Genomic DNA, 25,708 nt, shown 5'->3' with positions numbered 1-25,708 from the left:
AATTTTACATTAATGGTATATTTTATGAGTCGTGTGTTTGTGTGTATGGATTGTGTATGTGTGTCTACTGTTCCTTTGGTGAGTACGTCGTCCTAATTGACTTGAGCGATTGAGCAAGAAATATTTGGCTGCATTCATTCATTGTTTGCTACTGCATAAGTGCATGAGCCCCTTGTTTGATCAACGCCCTCTCTTATTTAGCATTTTTCCTGGAATCCATCGTTTGTACGATAATAACTATTATTTGCATAGTCAGGCAACATAAATCAAACGCATCATACATTGTAAATTGTGATAAAGTCAGAAATATGCAACTCCCTATTCCGGAAGACTTCATTTCTTAATTTCACGTTGATCTTTTTGCCATGAATCTATTTATGGCTGGATACTAACAAGCCCGGTTCTCACGCGAAATTCTAAAAGAAAACAAATATATCACCTAATTTGCATAATATGCAAACTGGCTACAGCATAACGTTTTTAACACTTCCGATCAAGCGCGCCGGAATACTTATAGTTTTGTAGGTTTTTTGGTTTTTTTTTAGGGGAGGGCAAAATCTCGACGGGGGCACATTAAATGTGACAGTGTGAGATCCTCGGCGAGGGTGTTTGTAAAAAGATCGTATAAAAGTCGCGTTTATAGAGCATTCAAATTTCTAGGGAATTAAACATAGTAAAAAATCACTGCGAAGGCGAAGAACTATGTGAATGATCATTTCAACTTATGAAAACTATTAATTATACCATGTAAGGGCAGAGCGTGCGAGCGCTTCGAAATGTGTAATAATATAGATTTTCACGTCTGACCAGTTAAATTTTGTATTACGCTATTATTGACTCAAAATAGCAGAAGTCACACACATTTAATGCGGATGAGCCGCTGGGTGCATTGCGTGCGTAGGCTATACATGTATAGGTCAGCACCAGCATGATTGGTGAGCCATTTTCACTTTCCCAGACAGGAAAAGTGCCTTTGTTGTTTATATTGGTATCTAAATAACTATTTTCTACCTTTCAGGGGCACATGGGGGGGGGGGGGGCAAAAACTCGTTTTGCTTCCTCCCCCCTCAAAAAATAATATATCTGGGGGAGGGGGGGGGGGCAAGTGCCCCCTCTGTCCGCTTCCAGCTCCCTTGCTTTCGATGTATTTTCTAAGCAGACTTAGCCGGATTTACAATATTATCAACGTCTATTATTTGAAATGGAAGAATTCGCTCTCCATATACAAATTCATATCAAAATAAATACAAGGTTAGGGTTGTCGCAAATGTGGCATTGAGGCATATGCCAATATTCTCAATATTTTCATAATTATGTTATCATTATAGGGAAAAGCTATAGAGTACGTTGTAGTTGATTCAGAGACCGAGAAGTATAGTATCCGTCACTGTGATAAATAATTTTTTGAAGTATAATGAGTCAACTCATAATAAGGTATGTCCATTTAGATTCAAACTGATGTGCAAGTGGTTAAACTCATCATGTCATTTCATGATATTTAGATCTGAGGAATCATAATTCACTTATGAATTTGTGCTATTTTTTCAAGATACTGTTCAAAGTTTTAAAAAATAATAATGTCATCAGTACCAGTATAGCAATGTTTCTAAATGTTAAAGGACAAGTCCACCTTCATATACATGTAGATTGAGTGAATGCAGCATTATTTGTATAGAACACATCAGTGAAAGTTTGGGGAAAATCGGACAATCCGTTCAAAAATTATGAGGTATTTTTTTAAGTATCTGGACAATCACTGCTGGATGAGAAGACTACTAGAGTGTATGATGTCACATGCGTACAAAGATAAAAGGAAAATATAAAGAGAATTTCACAAAATGTTACTTTTTGAAAAAAGTGCACATTTCCTCGACTCGTTACTGATGTATGTTATGGATAATATTATTTCTCTTGCCTTCTGAAAGAGGGAAGTCAAGTGTTCTTTTATTATGCGAGAAAAGAGAAAATATCTTGAATTTTCCTTATACTTTCTTTATATAGTTGTACACACGTGACATCACAAGCTGTGGTATAGTCTTCTTATCCAGCAGTAACTAAGCAGGAACTTCAAAAATTCATAACTTTTAAACAGATTGTCCAATTTTCCTCAAACTCTTGCTGCTGTGTTCTATTGATATTGCTACATTCACTCAATCCACATGTCTATGAAAGTGAACTTGTCCTTTAAGGACTAAGCAGATATCAGTTAAAAAAAGATTAAATAGAAATCTATACTTTTAGTCGGGGTAGTTTTTCGATGTGGTTGAGCGAACAGTTTGATGAAAACAGTTGAACTTTCGGGGTCATCCCACGAGCTCGAGACCCACGAGTCAACAGCCCACAAGCTTGACATTAAAAAAAAAAAATGGTTGTCGAGTTATACCCATTAAGTATACTCAAGTCATACAGCTATAAGGTCCGCATCGGACAAGGAATAAATAAAATAGGCTCACCACGAAGTTGAGACTGTAGGCAATAAGGTCCTCTAGCTCGACACTAGTGGTATAATAAGGCTCATGAGCTCCACACTAGGCAAAAAAAAAAAAAAAAAAAAGAAGAAGAAGACCCACATGCGCTAAGAAGCCAATAGGCAAATAAGGCCTACAAACTCGACATAATGACAGAACAGCAGAATGAGAAGCGCCATCTATAAACCTACGATAAGTAGGCCCTACTTTTGGGGCCGTATATCTTTGTACAGGATGTTGCAATAATAAGACACGAAGGAAAAATGGACTACTGAGTATTATGCATGGGATGGTCAGTGTCGTCACGATAATATTTCTTATTTCTTATTTCTTATTTTCTATTTTCCAAGTCATGACATTGTGCTTTTGACTGAACCCCTCCCCAAAAATCGCGGTCGGTTAATTTATGCAGGGCTTGAAGTTTGGGTCTTCCATAATGGCATCGTGTAATTTAGGCTTACCACGTTACTAGCCAGAAGATATGGCCGGAGGTCAGATTTTTGCCCTTTTCGCCATCCCGTCACTAGTTAACCCGTAAACCAACGGTGATATAAATTATGCTACCTGTTTGTAAAGAAATTAGGAACGATGTCATTTGAGAAACATTTTATAAATATCTCTCAAAACATAATTACATTAAATTCGGCCATTTGACGAAAATAAAATGTTGCAGCTGCGATGCACCGTCTAATTCTGATATTGCTGATAGTTGTATTCAAATATTATTTGCCTTTGTTTATGACAGTGAAAAAAAAAATAAAGTTACACAGGAAAAATCAGATGCATCAGTTTTTCTTCAAACATTTCAAATACAGTTATCTACTATGAATTCATGTCAAATTCACATCTATTTTTATATCTATGTACAACAAAATTGATAATGAAACAAGAAACAGACGTACAACTTTTAGTAGTGATCCTGAAGTTTCTATTGAGTTTTGAAGGATTTTTTAGATCTTTTTGCAAACATGGTCAATGGTCAATTCAGCTGGAACACTGGAAGCTGAAGATGTAAACAAAATGCTTTTATATCATGCATATATGGAAAATTTTGCGATTTTCAGCATGTTAGGTGGAAATGAGCTTCTTGGCGGTCGGGGTGTACGCTCAGTGCTCAGTGCTCTTAGAGCCATAACCAACCCCCCCCCCCCCCCCGCCCCGTCTACGGCGTTAGTTTGTCTGTTTGCAAAATAAATAAAAAGATGAAAACAGAACTGAATGAAACTTGTTTATAAGAAAAGTTGACAATGACACAAGGAACAGATGATTGAGTTTCGGTAGTGATCTTGGAATTTTATGGATTTTTGAAGAATTTGTCTTTTATTTTTGTTTTTGCAGATAGGGTCAATAAACTTCCGGGAGGCTCCATTTGACAAATTGGGCAATTTTCAACAATTGAAAAGGAAAAACAGTAAAAAAAAATCAAAAATCCGTGGATAACAAAGGGAATTTTTTCGCTCCATTAACAGAAGAAATGTTTTGTAAAAATATAGTTTACGGTATCCTAATAATGATAATGTTAATCGGTATAAATTATACAGAAATAAACTTACACAGATTATTCGGCTTTCCCGCAGAACGCATTATACGGAAGCTTTTAAAAACGCTACTGGAAAATTATGTCAGCTACTTGGAAGGTTATCAATGAGGTCATTGGTAAGCAAAATAAGGTACCAACATTTCAAATTACGAATAACGGACAAACACATTGTTATCCTAAAGATGTAGCATGTTGTTTTAATGAGTATTTTGTCAATGTAGGTCCTAGTCAAGCTTCTAAGATTGATCATACACAGACAGATTTCTGTCAGTATTTAGGCACCTCAAACGATAATTCATTATTTTTCAAACCGACAAATTTTAGTGAGATCCTTGATATTGTGCATTCTCTAAAATCAAGTCATACATGTGGTCATGATGAAATGAGCACGTCTCTTTTAAAACAAATTGTTGGGAGTATATTGACACCTTTAGTACATATTTGTAATTTGTCGTTGTCAACTGGTATATATATATGAACGCCATGTAAAGTTGCAAAAGTTATTCCAATTTACAAAAAAAAAAAAAAGATGACTCTTCTCTTGTCTCGAATTACCGTCCTATCTCTATTCTTCCTAGTCTTTATAAAGTCATAGAAAGGCTTGTTTATAACAGACAGTATGATTTTTTGTTCTAAAATGATATACTGAACCAAGACCAATATGGTTTCAGGAAATTTCATTCTACAGATATGGCACTAGCCAAATTGTATGACAGAGTATAGACTGCCTTAGCTGAACAAAAACATGTCATTGGTGTGTTTACGAACCTAAGCAAGGTATTCGACACTCTTGACCCCACTATCCTTTTACGCAAATTACATTGTTATGGAGTTCGTGGCATTCCACTAGAATGGTTTGAAGATTACTTATCAAATAGACAGCAGTACGTATACTATGAATCGGTAAACTCTGAAGTTTTACCTATACATTGTGGCGTCCCACAAGGATCAATATTGGGACCGTTACTATTTCTAGTGTATATTAATGATTTTACAAATTCAGCAAAGTTACAATATATTCTGTTCGCCGATGACACTAATGTATTTTGTTCCAATTCTGATTTTCATTCGCTTCTAAGAACTCTTGATACTGAATTGCGGAAATCATCTACATGGTTTAAGAGCAATAGATTATCACTCAACTTTAAAAAGACAATTTTCATTTATTTTCATAATAAGAAGCATAAAAATGGAATGGAATGTGTAAATATTATGGTGGATGGTATATCATTGGAACAAAAAGAAAGTGTCAAATTTCTTGGAATATATATGAATGAAAGTATGAAATGGAATGCTCATGTGCAATACATCTCAGGTAAAGTGTCTCGTAACGTTGGTATACTCTGTAAGCTTAAGTATTATGTCCCAAAGAATATTTTATTTATGCTTTGTAATTCGTTGATACTATTGAATATCATTATTGTAACATTGTTTGGGCAACTACAAACGTCACATTGACAGCATATTGCTTCTACAAAAGAAAGCTATACGTATATGCACCAATTCATGTTATCGGGACCATTCAGATCTTTTGTTTTGTTACGACCAAAATCACACTGAGAATGATCGCAAAAAAAAAGAAACAATCAACTAATGTTCAGGCGGTTTATTAACAGTGATACTGTGGGTACAGACTCGTAATCGGTTTTCACATCAGTACAATAATGATCAATAGAAACAATTATTAATCAGTAATGAATTTTTTTCATCAGTTGTGTGTCATCTGGTTCTGCTTACTCCTAGGAGCTGATTCACAAAGCTCGTTTCTAATGAACACAAACAAGTGTATTTCTGGAGTATCGTTCAATGCTCGCAGCATCCGACGGAAATGTGCTGATCTAGCGGCATACATTGATTGTAAACAGCCAGATATTATCAGCATTACTGAAACATGGCTTGACTCCACCTGTGAGAGTTCTGAACTTTCCATACCGAATGATTATGTTATTTTCCGACGGGATCGTGAGCAACCTGGCAATAGTCAGCGTTTGAGAAATGGTGGTGGTGTACTCCTGTGTCTCAAGTCATCCTTGTGCCCTCGACAGTTACCCAATCTGCAGCACCCCGAGTTGGAAAATGTTGCAGCTGAGATATGTATCAATGGCTCCAAATGGATTGTTGCAACCCTATATCGGCCTCCAAACAATCTTGCAGACTTCTGGGACCGCCTTCAAGACAGCATTGACCAGATTCAGTCTGTATCGTCGAGCTACAGGGGAATCTTACTCATGGGGGACTTCAACATTGATGTCTCCGATTGTAATGCTGATGCTAACAGATTGCTATCTATGCTGGAAGCGGTGGATTTATCGCAGCAAGTGTCTTCTTTCACACGGCCGTCAACTTGTGACACTACAAGAGGCTCAATTATTGACCATCTCTACTCAAATCGTCCAGATTTACTGGCGTCCGTTGCTACTGAGCCAAATCCTGTGTGCAGTGACCACTTTGCTGTCGTCTTCAAACTGAGATCACTGAAACCTTACACATGCAAGAATAACCTACGGGAATTTCTCTTGTTTAAGGCAGCTGACTTTGACCATTTCAATCGTCTCCTTGAGCTAGCTCCTTGGCATCTCTTTTTTGATGCCAGTGACATCAATGCCAGCTGGGAAGGTTTCCTTGACATTTTTCATGCTGCATCACGTGACGCGATTCCCCGTAAACTTAGTAAATCAAAGTCGAAACCCTGGATAACAAAGGAAATAAAGAAGCTGATCACAAAAAAAAACACAATTTATTCAAGCGTGCAAAGTCTCAAATGATTCACATGATTGGGAAAAGTTCAAGATTGTCCGCAACGAAACAAAGAATGCGATCAACGCGAGCTACTGGATGTATGTAAATACCCTCTTTGCCCTTCCAGACAACAGGAAGCGTTTCTTCGCATACGTCAGATCTAGGAAGAAAAGTGGATCTCCTCCAATTCTACTTGTAGATGGGGTAGTCATCAATAAGCCTAGTGACATAGCTAACAGCTTTGGAGAATTTTTTGAGTCAATCTACCCTCCTCCATGTGTGTTGCCAGAAGGTCCGAGTGCATGTAATCATCCACTACCTCAACTTTGCTCCATTTCAATATCATCTCAGGAAGTTCACAGGGGCATCTTGCAGTTGCAGGATAAGAAAAGCCCTGGTCCCGATTTAATCTCTCCTACCCTTCTCAAAAAATCAGTGGGTGTGATATCTCCTATCCTGCAACGTCTGTTCAGTATGTCTCTCTGTCAACAGTCTGTACCAGAAGGATGGAAATCGGCAAACATTGTCCCAGTGTTCAAAGCCGGTGATAGGTCAGTTGTTTCAAATTATCGCCCAGTCGCGTTAACTTCTGTTGTCGTCAAGCTGATGGAGTCTTTGATTTCAAATGCAATCTCTAACCACATGGAATCAAATTGTCTCCTTACTCCATTCCAACATGGCTTTGTTCATCAAAAGTCATGTGTTACCCAGCTGATGACTCTGACCCACTCCTGGCTCCAGGACCTTGACAAGCGGAGACCTCCTTCCATCGACGCGATATTTTTCGATTTCGCGAAGGCGTTTGATCGTATACCTCATGATGTCCTCCTGCAAAAGCTATCGCTGTATAACATCTCAGGTGATATTTGGTTCTGGATCCGTTCATTTCTATCTGATAGATTACAACGTGTCCAATATAAAGGACAATACTCAGAGTGGTCGACGCCTACCTCAGGTATACCGCAAGGGAGCGTCCTGGGGCCTTGCCTGTTTAACTGCTTATTCATCAATGACCTACCTGAGGCTGTTACATCGAGATGTGCGCTATTTGCAGATGACACTGTTATTTCTCGACCAATCTATGACCTCACAGATCAACAGGCTCTCCAAGATGATGTCAATGCTTTCACAGGCTGGTGTGACAGAAACAAAATGAGCCTGAATACCTCTAAAACTAAAGTCATGAGAATATCCTGGAAAAGACATCCGGGCCATGCACAGTACTACCTCAATGATACGCAACTAGAGGAGGTATCCGAAATTAAATACTTGGGTGTCATCATGAACAATCGTATGTCCTGGGATAACCATGTTGGGTACGTGATATCTAGAGCGAATCGTTTACTTGGTTTGATAACCAGCCTAGCCTCAGGTCTTTCATCAGTGGCTGTGTTCACCTTGTACAAAAGTTTGGTCCTCCCAATTCTTGAATATGGCCTTCCCGTTTGGACACCGCACAAAGTGGGCTCTATCAACAGACTTGAGTCGATACAGCGTAGAGCAACGCGTCTTGCCTTGAAGCAAAGGCGAGGTCAAATGTCGTACGAGCAACGTCTTCAAAGGCTGAACTGGAAGTCTCTCAAGTCTAGAAGGACCTACTTTACCCTGGTTTTCATTACTAAGTGTCTGTTCAAGCATATTCAGTGTCCTGTTGTGAACTCGCTTGTGGTGGTGAACCCACGCCATTTGGATGACCTGAGGTTCAGGCATCTCCTTGCACGTAAAGATGGTCTGCATTTCTGTGCAATACACGAGTTCCCCAGGCTGTGGGATACTCTACCTTCTGACCTCAGAAACTCAGTCCTTACTGTATCTCTTTTAACATGGTGCAGTCACTTAAATTCCCATCTTAAGTGTCGGATTTGGTATGTCACTGATTTCATGTGGAGTACATGTAGTTTTATAGCGACATTCATTGTATTTTATCTTGGGCATGAATTTCATTCACCGTTAAATGTATTCATGCACATGTATGATAATGATGTATTCATGTCTACGTGTATGTTTCCTATAATCAATTTTGTGGATAGTTTTTTTTTTTTCTAAGAGTTGAGGTATTTTAATTGAAATAATGAAATATGTATGAGTGAAAGAATATGTGTTTGTTAATTCTTGAATGTATAATCTGTATAGGGTGGCGTACATAAGTATGCATACCTCATGGCATTAATCTGATTAAAATGTTTATAATTGTTACATTTTTTTAATGAAATTTTATAATTGTTTTTTTTTTCTTTCACTGCGAAGATCAGACAATATAGAATTGTATTCATGCCTAAGATTTGCCAGCTACGAGCTGTTTTCCCCTTAATTTTTGATAACACTGTTTTCAACAAAAGCAGTAATACATCTTTTTTTGGTGAGACAGTCAATTTGTTGTTGTTGTTTTTTACCTTCCCCTTTCTGTCTGAGAAACGTCATTCCTTCCCAGCCCAGGAGGCTGTAACAAATCTTTTACCTCTGCTTTTTCTGTTTGGTATCTGTGTAAATTCTTCAATGATTTTACCTGTTTGTCATAGTCATAATCATATGTTTATACATGTTATGTATATGCACATTGATTATTTTTCTGCGTGTTTTTTGGGGTGTTTCGTGGGGAAAATGGGTTGAATTTAGAAATTGGGATTGGATAGGGATTGTGGTATACTGCTGGTTTCCTTGTTCAGTTTTGTTGGCTTGGTTACCACGCGCCTAAACTTGTTATTAATGTTTGTAGAATGTTTTTTTTTTTTTTGTGTCAATGGTTGCATAAAGGGGGTCTCCGGGATTTTCATCTTTATTGGAGGGTTGAGCAGCATTGGAGACGCACACTGCATGTTATGGTTTTTGGTCAGTCGTGGGATTGGGATCGATTTCGCTTCTTTGTGAGGCAGGCCACAGATCTCCTTTCAAGTCTTATTCATTGTTCGTTTCAATTTTACTGACATTGTATTTCAAAGTGCCATTTTGTGTTTTTGAATCATTTTGGGGTTTATTGGAGGGTTTTTTTTTTCGGGGGGTGGTTTTTTTTTTTGGGGGGGGGGGTTTCGGGGGATTGTTTTTTTTTGGGAGGGGGGTTTCTTTCTTTTTTTTTAAATATGAATTTTGGATTGGGGGTGTTTTGTGGGTTGAGAGAATTCTAACTGGTATTGTGGTGTTTTACTGGTTATTGATAAATGATTTGGAAATATGGTGAATGTAATGAATTGTGTGTGGGGGAGACACATATCCAGGTTTTGGGTGTTTTTTTTTTTTTAATGAATAGATATTTTGTGAGGTAATAATTATGATGGGGACGGGTGGTTGATTTTTTTTTTTTTTGGTGACTGGATTTTTAATTGGGGAGTGAGTGAGGGGAGGGTTGGGAAAGTAAAGGGATCTGTTTTATAATTATATCACCCTTTTATTGGTGTGATCATGAGTTTGTAAATTGTGATTTGATATTGTTGGAAAATATATAAGGATTTTTACATAGTTTGTATTTTTATGCAAGAGATTTTAAACGGTATAGTTATGAATATTTTATTATGATAATCAGTGGCACATAAATCTGTAACACTGGATGCGCCTGGAGGGGATATAGGTTAGGGCGGTCCGCGGACTACAGTTATTTAGTTAACTTTGCCCAATGCCTGGCAGCCCTTCAGGTGCATCCAGTGTTTAGGTATTTTTGTGTTATTATATTGATTGATTATTTTGAGTTTTGTAATTGATTGTGAATTGTATGTTTTCTGCCAAATAAAATAATAATAAAAAAAAAAAACACGCATCACAGCCAAATCTTAGATCACAAGGTTCATGCAATCCCCTGGAAATGTCCAAATACGATGTTTGATGCACAGATGAATGATCCTTGATGCACCGATGAATGATTCCTCCGACGTAAATCCAGAGGCGCCGGTTACAACAGTCCACGGTAGACCTATAGATCCAGGGTAAAGATCTAATTTAAGGTATACGTCCTCCGCGAAACGTGCAGAATCCAGACGTTATGACGACTGCGTCCAGTCGATGCGCTGAATGATGATTCACTTTAATGATAATGTCAAGCTAGGAATCCAGCCCGTCACAGCTTTGCCGTAGCAATGTCCGTTGACATAAAAATGGAGTCTATCTCCAATGTAGGCAAATTGATTCTCTGCAGGCAAATGTCTTCCAGGCCTTATCTCCACAAATATAGCAGGTCAGCAGGTGACACAGGACTGACTGTAACAAGTCGCTTCAGAGCCAGAAGTGACGCAACTCTCAGAGCAGAGGTGTTGGGTACTCTGCCTACCTCAGAATTTCACCGGCTCATATACTATCCATTCACCCCTTTCTTGAACATTCTGTAAATTGCTCCAACCTGGACCCACATACTTGTATATAAATTCCAGACAGATGTACATAAAATCGTCTTGCCTGTCCCCTGTGCCTATCACTTCTCGAATCAAAGTGAACGGGAAAAAAAAAGGCTTGTCATCAACAAGTATGACGTAGAGATCCTCGAGATTCAATTTCTTCGATCATTTTATTAGTTTTTGATGCTGACGAGATGTCTCTTGTTACACAAACTTTTCTCAACTAAGGTGCTGTGATTTGGACCAACGTCTCACGGGATATACAATGAGCCGAACAAGTGCAAGTCGATCTCGTTTATTATTGTTATCCTATTGTAATTATCATCATTATTTTGGAAATCTTCACTGACCTTAGATCGTGAAAAGATCCTGTTTTATCACTTCATTGAAAAACTGGTTGTCATATATTTATATTTGTGTGTATGTTTCTGTACTACATGTGTTCACTCGCGTATGTATAATTGTGTCCAACATAAGCTGTATAGGCCACCGTTAAAGACCTATGACGCAGTGTAGCGACTGCCTAATGTGTACCTAAACTACACTCCATGTGCAATTGCTACTTCCAGTTGCAAATTTCCTCTATCAAAGTCATCAAATCCCAGAAAACACATTTCTGTGCCTGGATGGTGTATCTTTTCTTTTTCGTTATCATCACTATTACCACTTTTTCTTTGTCACTCATTAGGCGTGGTCAGACTTGCAAAAAGATCGAGAAGTTTAAAATATTAAGATCGCGAAGTTTGGGCCATTCGTACGCGCGCAGGAAAGAGTGCGCCGTCCGATGGCTAGTGATTGTGATGTAACAATGCACATCTGTACATGACAATGGCCTCGCGCTTCGGAGACACCGCCCGCAAACATATCGAGAAGTTTCGCGAGAAGTTTCGCGGGAAGTTTGCGGTCACACTGGCAAAACTTCGAGATCTTAAAGATCGCGATCTTAAACTTCGCGATCTTTTGCCAGTCTGACCGCACCTATTGTCAACATTTCACTATGGAGAAATTCACTCTCTCTTTTCTCAATACTTCTTCTTCTTCTTCTTCTTCTTCTTCTTCTTCTTTACTACAGCTACTTCCTTAATTGCTACTTAACACTTGGCAAAAAAAAACACCTTCAAGACACTTAAATCAACATTTCTGTCACAAATAGGCAAATTCTCATACTCTTTTCAGATTCTTTTAAGATGTAACGGAATTTGACCAGATCTTACGGTCTGATGGCTCTAAAATTGATGACACAGTGTGATTCAGAGTTGTCAATTTAATAAAGACTCCGTGATAAGTTTGCAGCAAAATTACCCTGACAGTCAGGATAGTTTTATTTTGATGCAATACTAATAATTATCATCAACAAGAAGTCTTCATTAAAATTAGTAACTCTGAAACAATGCTTGATGGGTTGAAGTACTGGGTAGAGCATTATACTGCTACAAACTATATACAGACTGTAACGTGTGTCTTATCCCATTGGCATCTTGTGCAAGCTGTACTACAGTGGGTTTGCTTTGGTGTCAGTGATTGTACTAATATGATACAATACATTTGTGAAAGAAGACATCTACAAACATTTGAATACTGGTGCTACACATAAAACAAAACAAACAAATAAACACCACCACCACCACCACTACTACCACCAAAACTCCTTGCAGCAAAATGTATGTCAGAGATGATACAATGGAGGGACTACATCATCTTTACCACGGCAAAACAGAAGAATCTACTTCGAATTCCTATTAGATTTATGAAATGTTGATATCTGTGAATCCATTCTTTCAGCTCTGCTAATGTCTGAAGCGGATGATCATGGAACGCTGAACTTTGCTTTCAAATTGATAACAAAATACCGATAATAACAAACACTATGAAGAGTGTGAGAGCAAAATGGGCTAAGCGCCAATTCTAAGCACTTTACAGTAATCTCTTCAACTGTCAACACACAGAGAAAATTTATCTTCCAAGTCATACCTCACTTACAACATAACTAGGAATATTTTTTTAAGTTATCATAAAAACAAATCCAATAGTTTCATATTTTTTCTTTGTTTTGAGCATCTTTAATCGCAAAAATCTCAATCTTTTTAAAAATGGTGCTAACTCATTTTGCAATCAAATTCTTCTCATGTATAGTATACTGCCCTCAGCAGTCTCTACGTCACACGATTCATGAGGCCATTAAATGACAAATACACATGACACAGCGTAGATGAAATATATAACTAGCATTTGCTGCAAGATTTATTGACTAAGTTTGTTTATATTATTGTTGATATTTGTTGTAGAGCGAGGCACACAAATGGCACAGACAAAGCATCCAACATGATAAAATAATAACAAACAAAATGAAATGAAATGAAATGAACATTGCATAGCATACAATATCAAATTTTCAGAATTACAGAATACAGACTGGTATTCACTTAAAATAAAAACTTTAAATTTACAAGGTTAGAAATAGGTTAATTATGCTTTTTTGTTTTTGCTTTTTAGTCATTTAGTTTCTTGCTCACAAGAGCATTGATCTAAATACTAATATACACATGTAGAAAATATATATGCGAAAACATAGGCATCAACATCAAAATTCATCTTACTCTAAAACGACTAGTGCTAATAAATACGACAAGCAATGGAAAATCATCATACCTTAAATATCTACACATCTTACATCTTATCTAACATAATACTAACATACATAATGCTTAAATTTCCGATGTAATTATCTGTGCCATTTGATGTACCTGCCGGAAATAGGTTAAATAGACTGATGGATTTTTTTTTTCATAAAGGTAATGATAGTGGCAGTCATAAATTTTCTTGAAATTGCTCATCCCTTAGCTTCTATTTGAGCTCAAAATAAATTTCATTATAGTTATTTTTCATCTATCTCAGTGGCATCGCTTCAGCTTTGTAATTCAACGAATGACCTTTTTTTTAATCACAAATTTCTCAAGTCTTAAGCATTTGCGCAATGTTGTATTCCTATAGATCAGTGAAAACGTTTGTCAAATGGTCATTTGCTGTTAGTTTCACTTTTCCATTAAGATTTTTCCCAATTTTTTTTTATTGTTCCCAATTTTTTTTTCATTGTAATTGAAATAATGAAATTTTTTATTTACAGCAGAACAGTTTTATGTGAGCAACGACTCTACATAATTGCTTGCTGAAGCTTAGATACTAGACAATAATTGTTAATTCTTGTCATAATTTGATCAAGTTTATAAGTTGCGAGCTTCTGCCTCTATATAATATGGACTGAAGATAGAACCTTTGTGTGAATATTTTGCTTTTTTGCGTTCAGTTTTGCTTTTTTGAAAATGTGATATACATTATACACATTTTGACACTTCATAGTCTTTATCCTGTAAGGGTATGTACAAAAATTGAAAGAAACGATAAACAAATAAATGAATGATTAAATAGATTTCAATACATACTTGAACACTGAAATGAATGAATAAATATACTAATAATCAATCTTCATCATGTGCTAATATCGCAAAATGACATTGTCATATTAAGTCAAAATAATAGATTTAGCGAAAAATATATCGTCACTAATTCATCTACCATGACTAATTAATGCGTAGATAATTACCTTCCTCAATGCACTCGCCCTCGCCTCCTCCGCCTCATCGGCCTCGATCTTCGCAATCATCTTGGTGACGTAGGACTGCCTGACTGCACGTCGATACACGCTGGTGTCGTGGTGCTTTACATCTTCCTGGATGACGAATCTCAGCGCACTCTCCCAGTCCATCCCCGTCGTGCCCTTAAAAGCGGGAATCCTCTTATACACGGAGGGTACCCGTCTGGAGGGGACCACGCCCCTCACACTTGGTTGCCAAAGTGGAGTTGGTCTGCTGGTGGACCTGATAGTGGAACGGGCATTCCCTGTTGACTTGGTGCCTCTGGCGATTGCAAGGGGAGTGTACTTGCTCTGGAAGTGATGATTAGAGTCAAGTCAAACAGAGAAATAAATAAAGAAGGGCCGAGTGCTTTAACCTTTAGACGACACTTGTAAGCCTAAGGTAATTCAAGCAGTACGATTTTGTTAGAGAGATTAGGAAACCCAGATATTGTCCAAACTGCCTTGTCATTCTTGAATGTATAAGAAATGGTGTAGTTATGGATTGATATCTAGCTCCTTTTCTTTCTAAGAGTACAAGATTTTACCTTAGGATATAAAGAGGAAGCTCTGTTGGAAGGAGAGCTGGTGTCTGCTCTGTCAATCCAAGGCTCTGCAACTATCTTCCTGGTGACACTGCTTCTGTGTCCTATCTGTCGCTGCTTGCAGGTAAGTTTGCTCTTGGTCCACGAGTGAATGGCTCCGCTGGACGAAAGGTGATGGTCATCCCTGGTCAACGATGACCGGCCTCCCTCCCGAGCGTCTACTGGAGGGCGAGCTGGCTGATAAAGAGGAGAATTACGGACCGGTCGAGGGAGTAAGCTCTTTCGACTCATCAGCGTCTTGCTCGTGACCAGATGATCGGACAGGAAGGAATCTTCCTTGGGCAGATCGGTACCACGATGTGTCGTTGTTGTCGCCTCCTTTCGACATCGAACTGGAATTGGTATACGGGTTCTCACCACCGTGATCTGCCAACATCGAGAAATAATTCATGAAAACTGTCACTGACAAGGTCAATATAACAAGTCACAATGAAACTTGGTAGGCCTACTTCTGAAATTCTAACAATTCTTGTCTAGTATATGCAAAAGAAATTAATAAATCAATACTTTGAATTCATCATACAATTCTGTTGCCGTTGGAATACGGTATACTGGTATACATAAATACTGGATTTGAGTGCACTAATTGCAAGTTATGCAATGAGAACTTCAAAACTTTACCTTCCTCATCACCATGTCGAGCACGTTATCGAGGATTTCGCTGACAGTCGAAGTGGGGTCGTCATCGTGCTGTACCTCAGATGAATCGACTCCCTGGTCGTCTATGAGAGTGCCCACTTCGCCGTCAACAGGTGGCCTCTCCTCGCCTACTCGGTGCAGTCCATCCTTCGCGCCGTCAACATCACCCCATTTCCCTCGCTCGTTCGAAGCGCGAGGCTCTCGGTGTGTCCCCCTCAGGTTAGGCTTGCTCCGGACTGGGATCTTGCTGGTTAGTGACCGGCCGCAGCTGTCTGAAGTCGAAGTGCGACTTTCTGTGGGGTTGCAGTTCTGGGTATGAGCCTTAACAGAAGTGTTGGCCAACTTGGTAGAAGTTGGTGGTCGACTCGGAGCAACACTCCCTTTTCGCGACATCTTAATGGGAGAAAGAAAACATTTATTTTCAATACTTCCAAGATTAACAATACTACTGAAGGCATATTTCAATTTCACGACTAATTTACTTTCAATTTCAACTTCACAGTCATATCAATGTTTTTTCATATATTTTTGTCTTCACATCTCTCCATCTCTTTCCCTGCTCCTATTAATTCTTGCCTGTGATGTATGACATTACAGGCGCATATTTGTTACTCAATAAAAACAATGAAAAGAGAAAGTAGAAACTTAATGTCTATTAGATATTGATCATGAAAAGATTATCGTACCTCTGTATTGCGCAGTCAAATCAAAAATCAAAATCAAATCGCAGTTGCTAATTTGTTAACAATCTCCGTGAACAAATACTAGTTTGCAGAGTGATACCCATCGATTAACATACTTTAACACATTCTGAAATTATCTAAATCGCCTAACAAACGACAAACATAATTTATTTCATTTACCTCTGCGATTCCTACTACCCGGTCGATGAGATCGTTAACGACCTGGCTGACTGCTGAAGCAGCATCCTTTTCGATGGTCTTCGTATCATCAGTCACATGATCCTTCGCTCCAGCTTGGACCAAAGAGGTGTTTTCTACCACCTTGATGTCTTTGGGTCCGTCTGGTCCCGAGGAAGCTTGGAGAACCCCAGATGGTGATTCTATGGGTGTCTCGATCATCTCTTGCTCTTCGGTGTCTCCGGGTACTTCAGTCACTGGTAGGATGGTAACTGCCGTCTTGATGTTAACAACAGATCGCTTCAGCTGACTTGAGGAGAACTGAGTTGGTTGGTGTGCTCTGGTAGAGTTTGTTCGTCTCGGAACCGGAATCTTGGTGGTCCCTGCCCAAGAGATCTTCCTGGTAGGCGATGAAGGAGCGATGTCCTTCCTGGTTTGAACATTCTTGGTGGTCACACTCTTTGCCACTGGAATCCGACTCTTGACAACAACCTTGTTCTTCAAGTAAAAAAAGAGAAAATAATATATAGATAAATGGAAATGAATTGATATCTATTCATCTTGCGCTTGCAATATATTTAAAACATTTCCATCGTGATAAACGACGAATATGATTGCTATACAAATTAATAATATTGATAACATTTTGTATCACTACCTTTATTGGGGGTTAATTTGTTGTTCCCTCTATCTACAAAATGGTTTAGTTATAGTTCTGTTATTATTTAATGATACAGTGATGAATATCAAATTAGCAAAATAATACTTATATTGTGCCCTCCCCATCCCTCTTTCCTGTATGACTTATTGTGTCACTGCTTATTTTGTGACTGTTGTTTGTGATTTCATGTACATTATTTGACATAGTAAATTGTTCTTAGCTGAATGATAGTTACTGGTATTTCTTGTTTCAATTAATGTCTATCTCAAATACTCTATGATCACTATGCTTTAGGGTGAATTTGAACATGAATGACTTTACCTTCTTTAGCACGGTCTCAAAGTCATCCTTGCCGAGGATGTGGACGATGTCTTCGCAGATCTTCGGTGCCCTGTCAGGGAAGCTCTCTGTACCAAGACTTTCTTCGACTGGTGTTGGCGGAGTATTGCTCAGGTCAACCACGGTGTCCTTTGGTTGTCCACGCTCTGCCAGCCCGCTGTACTCACCAGGATCTTCCACTTCCTTGGGTGACGTGTTAACCACTGCCTCCGGCTCAGCATCAGATGGTGACGTGCCTGGGCTCTTGGAGGTCTGGCTGACTTGGTCTGCTCTGGACGAGTCGGAGGACTCTAGAGCCGTAATATCACTGGTCAGTGGCTCGCTGTCCACGGCAGCATGTGCAGACGTGGTGTTAGACCTACTCTCACTGGTCAACTCCTCCTGGTGAAGGACGGCGGGGATGTCGGTGTTGGAAGGCAGTTGTCCGGCTGGGATAGCGATCTCCGCTGTCATCTCGTCCTTCGCATGTGCAAAAAAGATCAATAGATGTACTGCTCATGTAATGACGTCTCGTCAATAATGATCGAGGATCTCCATAAACATCTTCAGTTTTTCGTTATAGTAATTACTGTTAGAATAAATATGATTCAGATAATAATGATAGCAAATGTAAAGGTTGTGGTCCATTGATCCTTCGGTGTATCATAAAGGTACACTTGGCTCAAAACAGGAAGCTTTTGTTCGGCATTCGACAAAGTAGCCGCTTTGATAAGTATGCCAAATAGTTTGAAAGAGGAAACTCCTTCTCACAACGGGGGAGGGGGACTTCGACACAACCTCTCACCAACATACAAATCGGAAACGACAAAGCGAATAAATGCTCACCAGCCAGTCAGAGCTGAAGAAGTGGCTCAGACGAGTCACAAAACTCTACTCTCTGTGATTTTCACATGATTATGGAAATCCAGTCGAACAGTTTTGATTATGTTTTGTTCTTATAAAGTATCTCCAGTTTTGACCTCACCTTCTTCAAGTCCAATCCCATGACCTGACCAGTTGTCAAGGTGATGTTTGGGGCATCATCAGGATCTGGTGTGGCTTCCAGAGGAGAGGCGATGGTGGTGTCTGGATCTACCGTGATCTCTGCTGATGGACCAGCCTCTTTCGACGATTCCAACCCAGTTCCTGCTTCATATAAAGACTGCTCCATCTCCTCCTCTCCGTCTAGAGCTCTGGATGTTTCATGCTCTGACAGAGCGCCACTCTCCTCCTCCTCCTCCTCCTCGTGGTTCTCATCAGGCCACCTGTCTGCAGCCTGGGGAGGCTGAGTGACTTCTTCTGCCACTGATGACGGCACTTGTCTCCAAACTGGTATCTCATCGTCCACCGGAAGAGGGTCCTTGATGTCTGTAACCACGGTGAAAAGGCTCTCATTTGCGCCCTACACGGGGAGGAGAGAAGTCAGGAGTCAATGGTCGTCGTTTACTGGTATTCAACTCTTGAGTGAAATCAGTTCCTTTTATACGTCGCATTTGAAATGATCGAAGCTCAGCGTTTGGATTTTTACTTTCAGAGACCCGATTTTTATGGGCGCGTTTGTTTTGCGAATGTAACAAATCTGAATCAATATTCATTGGTGGAAAATTGAGCAAAGAAAATGGGATTTCATTGGGATTCGAACCCGAGACCTCCGGATTGCTAGCCCGGTGCTCTACCGACTGAGCTATAGAAAGCCCTAGTTCAGCGTTCGTCCCAGAAACCCTAAATTCTCAATGCTCACAACAGTCATGGTCAGAAGCTATAGCAGTGTGTTTGTGTGTGACACACACGTACACACTTGAACCTGGCATAAACCCGAAGGATAATTCAACTTGGGGATAAATGCGAGGGATCACCGAAGTAATGCAGCTTTTTGAGTATGTAAAAAACGCAAACAGTTAAAGTGAATTGTAAATTTCATGTGAAGGAGTTTCTGAAGGAGGCTTTTCAGCACGTCTCCTCCATTTCCTGCAACTTTAATTTTAATTCAATTTCATCTGCTTTTGTGATGCGTAGTATTGTTAATTTCACGTAGTTTTCTTTGTTACAACATTGTATTGACATTGTGTTATTTTGTGTATGTAAATATTTTGCACTGTTGGAAATTAAATAAATGAAATGAAATGAAATGAGTCACTGTGTTATTTCATGTATTCGCTTTGAACAACTGCCCACTTATTAGTGCCAAGTCTGTGAAGAATGCATGCAGATCAAAAACAATGATTCAGTTATCAGAGAAGTCAAAATGTGGCGTCCCACTGAGAAGTCTTTTAGGGCCGTTATTGTTCATTATTTATATCGATGATTTTTGTCGTGTATCTGATGATCTCTCTTTTATTCATTTTGCAGATGATACAAACGTATTTTTTGCCCATAATGATATTGATTTTCTTGTTCACAAAATTAACATTGAATTGAATAAAGTGACAAATGGGTCAGAGCTAATAAGTTATCATTTAATGCTCAAAAAACGAAATATATGATTTTCAGCAATACTGTTGATAGTTTAAACACAAATATAGTTTTAGATGATTTTCATCCACAAAGAGTATCAAATATTAAATTCTTAGGGGTCATTGTAGATGATAAACTTTCCTGGAAATCACATGTTGATAATATTTGTAATATAATATCGCGTAATACAGGTGTTATTAATAGATTGAAATTTCATATTCCACAAAAAACATTACTTATGTTATATTCGTCGTTAATATTGCCTCATTTGAATTATGGAATTTTAGTATGGGGCAACACGCATCAGAGTTTATTTGAAAGAGTGTCCCTCTTGCAAAAGAAAGCCCTCCGCATTATCTGCCATTCCCCTGTACGTTCTCATACAAACACGTTGTTTACCTCTAATAAGCTCTTAAAAATTAAAGATTCATTTTTGTATAATTTAGGCCAATTTATGTACAAGTATTGTAACAATTTGCTTCCATCTATTTTTAATTCCATGTTCCTAAAAAACAAATCATTTCATGAATATCCCACTAGGCGTTACAATGAATTTCATTTACCCCTCTTACGCACGATTCTTGCTAAAAAGACACTTATTTATATCGCCCCAAATTATTGGAATTCTCTGAATCATGATATAAAAAACGCCCAATCCATACATTCTTTCAAGAGGAGACTGAAGTCCTTTCTATTGCAGTCGTATGACTTTGCAGGACACAACTAGCCATTTGGCCTTCTTTCTCACATACAGACTTACTTTTTCCTCTTTGAAGAATAAATTGTAATCTTTTGGATGTCTGCTGCTGTCTACGCTTTCGCCAAAAGAGTCAAAGACATGAATGTCTGTCTTATTCCTGTTCTCACGTCCCTTCCTTTCCTTGCTTTTCTCCATTCAGACGCTACAATCACGTTTTCCCCTCCACAACCATTATCTTTTTTCTCTTGATACGCTTTTGTCGAAGATCGCAGTCTCTGTTGTGCATTTTCGTTTGCTATTTTGTCTTCTGTTTATTCATCGTTTCCATTCCGTTTTGTCCCGTACAGCCTTATCTTCAGTAGTTGTTTTGCTGTCTATAGTCTTGTTTCATGTTTGTTCGCGTCTGTTAGTCTTGTCCATCCCGTTTTGTCCCGTACAGCTTTTTCTCCAGCAGCTGTTTTGTTGTCTAGTCTTGTCCTATGTTGTTCACGTCTATGATAGCAAGTGTATTTATCTGTGAATCTAGTTCTCAGTGGGCTTCCAGACTTCTTCCTCTTTTTTCTCCTCTCCTTTTGTATTTATGATACTTCAATTAATCTTTCTATTGATGTTATTATTCCAGAGGGGCCCACATTCTACAAGCTCTGTCTTTTTAGTGGGTCTCTCCATTTTTCGCACCTCAAGCAAAGTTATACATGTACTTTATTTCGATCACTTCTGTTTTTTTTTTTTACTACAATGTTTAATTACTATAAGGTCCTCCTCAGTTGTTTTACATTTTTTTCGATACATAATGTTCTGTTTTCCTTATTCTCTGTTGTCAAAAGAAGTGTAACTTATATGTTTTGTCGAAAAATGAAATAAACTTTGAATTGAAAAAAAATTGAATTGAATTGAAAACTTATATCTTACCATAATATAATTAAGAATTATATGAACTAGTTTTTTTTATTCGTGCCAAAGCAAACAAGGGTTGTCAAACCGTTTTGTGTCCGGCTCTGTCAGCCCCATGAAGGATGATCTGGCTGATGTTAGAATCCAGCATCGCTCCAGCTGGGCCAACAATGATGGTCTTCTCTGCCGACGCGTCGGTGGGGATGTTCGGTTCATTGGTCTTATCGGTTTGAGGGGCTTGCAGGTGCTAAAGAATTGACAACAACATAATTCAAATGTTTCACAAAGAGAGTTGATAATAGTCATTATCTTGATTAATTTTCACAAGTGGTTGTCATCAACATTACTCAAAGGACAGTATTTTAGAATGTTCTTCTTTCTGTTTTTTTTTCATATCCGTCATTATTTAAACTTCTGCTATTCTCTTTATTTGATTTTACTCAAGTTTTGAAAGTCAACTTGAACATAGAGCGGAATGCATCTTAGTCACATAAAACACACACACACACACACACACACACATATATGAATGAGCTTTAATAATGATAACAGTGATAACTTATTGTCTTATTTACCCTGGGTGAATAGAGCATGTTCCTCCAGAGGACCCTGCCATTATTATTACCCCAACATTGCCAGGTGTCATTTTTTACACCTGGGGCGAGAGGAGCATCATGGTTAAAAACATCTAGTCCAAAGACGTAAGCACTTTGTAGGACTCGAACTCGGGACTTCCTGTTCAAGAGTCAAGAGTCTTAACCACTATAACACAGTGCCCCCACTTTCGTCACCTCACCCATCCCTTTAGCCTATCTTCACAGGGAGTGGTGAACAAATAAACAGACAACATAATCAAGGTGTTATGTTAATTACGAAATGATTAAGTACCTCCTGTCCCTTCGCATTTGAATCGAGACACTGTTCTTTCAAGAAAGATGTTGCGATCTCTGTCTGATCTTTCAAGTCATTGATGGGCTCACTCGTTGCCAAGGCAACAGCTACTTTCTGTGCTTCTCTGGAGATGACAGACTGCCAAAAGGTCCGCTCGGCTCGCTTGAGGTCTCTCAGCTGGAGTTCCGCAATTTCCTGAAAGTAGAAAATTGTTCAACATCTCATGCAGGCCCATAAATAATTTCGACACGACATCATTCAAACCCTTCGATGAACAACGTATTCACGTGAGCAGACGCCCTTAGAGCGACAATGTGGAATTAAAAGCATCTAGTGAAATGCAGAGCAAAACAAAATATATCATGGTCTAATCCGTCTTTTCCTACTAAACTGCACAACGTACCTAGAATTGAGCTAAATTTATTGGCAATTCATTTTGGAGGTGACACCTGTAGCATTAATTTCATCGAATGTGTGTTCATTGTCAAAAAGTAGTGTCCTATTCATCCTAATCATATTACTGATGATATGTTCATGGTATCTTACTTTGATAATCTCCATCTTTCTCGCCGCTTCCTCGTCAGATAGAGTTGGACACATGACTTTCACGTCCAGAGTGTGATGACACACGCCCTCTCTGGACATGGAGGAAGAGCTTGAGGTGACACTGATGACGTCATAGTGAGAACCTGTCGGAACATTGTCACCATGCATTGTGAGATATATTTTCTTTAAAAAGTTTAGAATCACAATTATGATAAACAAAGAGCTTGCATGTGTCTCCCACGCATCCTCGAACGTGATACTTTTTTTTTCTTTTGGTTTTGGCTTAACAATATTCTGTGACCATAACTTTATGTTGCTTACTGACACCAGAAGTTACAAAAGGGAAAATAAAGAAGAATAACAAAAGAAAGTGTGTGCAGGGGATTTCCCTTTCAGACTTAAACGCAATGATTTTTTTTTTTTCTTTCTCAGGTAATATGCCAGTGAGTATTCCCGGCGGCTTCACGTAATATGGGGAAGAGATCTCAATAAAAAGGAATACTTTTTTTTTTTTTTTTGGATGTTGTAAGAAATACAAACTGAAGCTGGATTAAGATTATGCAGGTCAGCATAACCCAGCGAGACAAATTGATTTGGGTCATAAAGTAATCGATTGCTTTTACCATGTGTCACTTTTTCCCAATTACAAAATATTATTTTGGCATATACAGTACATGACTGTATTTGATAGATTATTGTATTGGTACAGAGTCCTCATAATCAGATCGCGTGCTAGACGCACACCCTAACTGGACATACTTAAAGAGCGCCACCTTGTGTCTTCTTCACTTTGAACGGCTGTCCGAAGTATCTACCCAGGCCCAGCAAGCGTGTTTTTTTTTTTAGACGGCACAGATTGGGGACCCTATCCCTAAACCTTAAACCCTAACCCTGACCCCAACCCTAACCCTAACCCTAACCCTAACCATAAACCCTAACCCAACGTTTTTCCCATAGGTTTAACATGCGCCATGCCCCAATCTGTGCCGTCTTTAAAAAAAAAAAACGCGCCCAGCAAACAGTAGCCTTTTGTCAAGGCCCTCTCGCTGTATGGTGAAGAGAGCCGCGCTGGCGCGCTCGGCTGGGCTCGCTTCGCTCGCCCATTACAGCGAGAGGGCCTTGACAAAAGGCTAAGCAAACAGCTGCTGTCATAACATGTATAGCCCTACAACCTTCGTCTTTGTTCTTTTTAAAAATTTATAAATAAGGTTGTTAGTTTCGCTGATTAATCAGTAATGTTCTACTTTATTCCTCTCTTTTGAATCTTAAGTGATTCCTTGGGGTAAAAAAAAAAATTGTTTTGTTTTTAGATTCCTTTGCTTGCAAATTCACTACAAATATCTTCTTTACTGTCTGTAAGGTCTATTTCGAAGAACATTATCAATTGTGTTCTCTTTCTCTCTCTCTTAATTCAAATGCCACCTTTGAACTATAATTCCCTAAGCAGTGGCGGATCCAGGGGGGGGGGGGGCAAGAGGCGCACGCCCCCTTTATTTATCGTTAAAAAAAAAAAAGAAAAAAAAAAAGAAATGAAACCCGGAAGTGGCACCATAAATATTAGTTGCGCCCCCCCCCCCTCCCTTTACAAAATTCCTGGATCCGCCCCTGCTAAGGACTAGATAACATCATTCAAACACTCTTCTTTATAAGTCTTATCCCCTTTTTGCCATTTCATTACTGGTCTTTTTTTAATACGCATATCTTGATATTTTCGGGACAGACTACAAAGTTTGTTTTCATTTGCCCGGCTATGAATAAAGGCATCCTGCGTAACGCCTGTGATCTCTGAAAAGAAAAATCTATTCTTAACGGCTGAAACAAGAAAGGAATGGAATCACAACTTGCCCTCATCCTGGAGCTCGGTGTAAGGAGGTTGCCAAAACTCATCTCCGCGGTGTTCTTCACTGGCGCTCTTGATGATCGTGAGCGAGGGATGTTGCTGCCCATCAGCTCTCGGCTCAGGCAGGTCCGCGGAAATGGTGGTATCTTCGCTCCTCCCTTTGGCCCTTTCCTTCCGACATTTAGAAAATATGCAACCCATTCTTTGCCAGAGGGCCTGAATGCGGGACGATTTCAGGCCTCTGTGATGCAAAGAATGGTTTCTCTTTTTCTTTTACAACTCTGGAATTCAGAAGAGGCACTTCGTTCTTTTTCAAGCTTTCCATACAACTATGAACCAGTGAGAAGTTTGATACACGCTGAACATGTGAGAGAGTGCATGAGGCTGCCGTAGCTACCCAAACATGTGTCTGTCATAGTACGCGCGCAAATTATTATGACGCAATAAATGCATGCGCGTATCCTTTAAGCAGATCATCACACGTCACGTTTGGTTGATATGTTAATTGTTGTTGTTTTTACGCACCCAAAGAGACATAGGCCTACTAGCAAGACAATCATAGGAGTGAAAAAAAAACCCCACAGCAACGTGATTCCTCTCAGT

General features: G+C 39.0%; 1 protein-coding gene across 1 annotated transcript in view; it reads right to left on the bottom strand.

The window, feature by feature from the left end:
• The window catches only part of LOC140239652 (uncharacterized), a 30,089-nt gene extending 4,783 nt beyond the window's left edge, over positions 1-25,306 (bottom strand). The window contains exons 1-10 of the mRNA XM_072319481.1: positions 25,111-25,306; positions 23,266-23,408; positions 22,717-22,914; positions 21,917-22,075; positions 18,766-19,182; positions 17,784-18,260; positions 16,805-17,299; positions 15,924-16,334; positions 15,246-15,668; positions 14,668-15,009 (exon numbers count right to left, since the gene is read on the bottom strand). Coding sequence (XP_072175582.1) covers positions 14,668-15,009; positions 15,246-15,668; positions 15,924-16,334; positions 16,805-17,299; positions 17,784-18,260; positions 18,766-19,182; positions 21,917-22,075; positions 22,717-22,914; positions 23,266-23,408; positions 25,111-25,306 — 3,261 coding nt within the window. The remainder of the gene's footprint in view (positions 1-14,667; positions 15,010-15,245; positions 15,669-15,923; positions 16,335-16,804; positions 17,300-17,783; positions 18,261-18,765; positions 19,183-21,916; positions 22,076-22,716; positions 22,915-23,265; positions 23,409-25,110) is intronic.
• Between the last annotated feature and the right edge of the window lie 402 nt (positions 25,307-25,708).

This window comes from Diadema setosum, chromosome 16 (genome assembly GCF_964275005.1).
Source record: "Diadema setosum chromosome 16, eeDiaSeto1, whole genome shotgun sequence".
NCBI lineage: Eukaryota > Metazoa > Echinodermata > Echinoidea > Diadematoida > Diadematidae > Diadema > Diadema setosum.
Note: the sequence above shows the minus strand (reverse complement) of the source record. Positions and strands in the feature narration are given on the sequence as shown.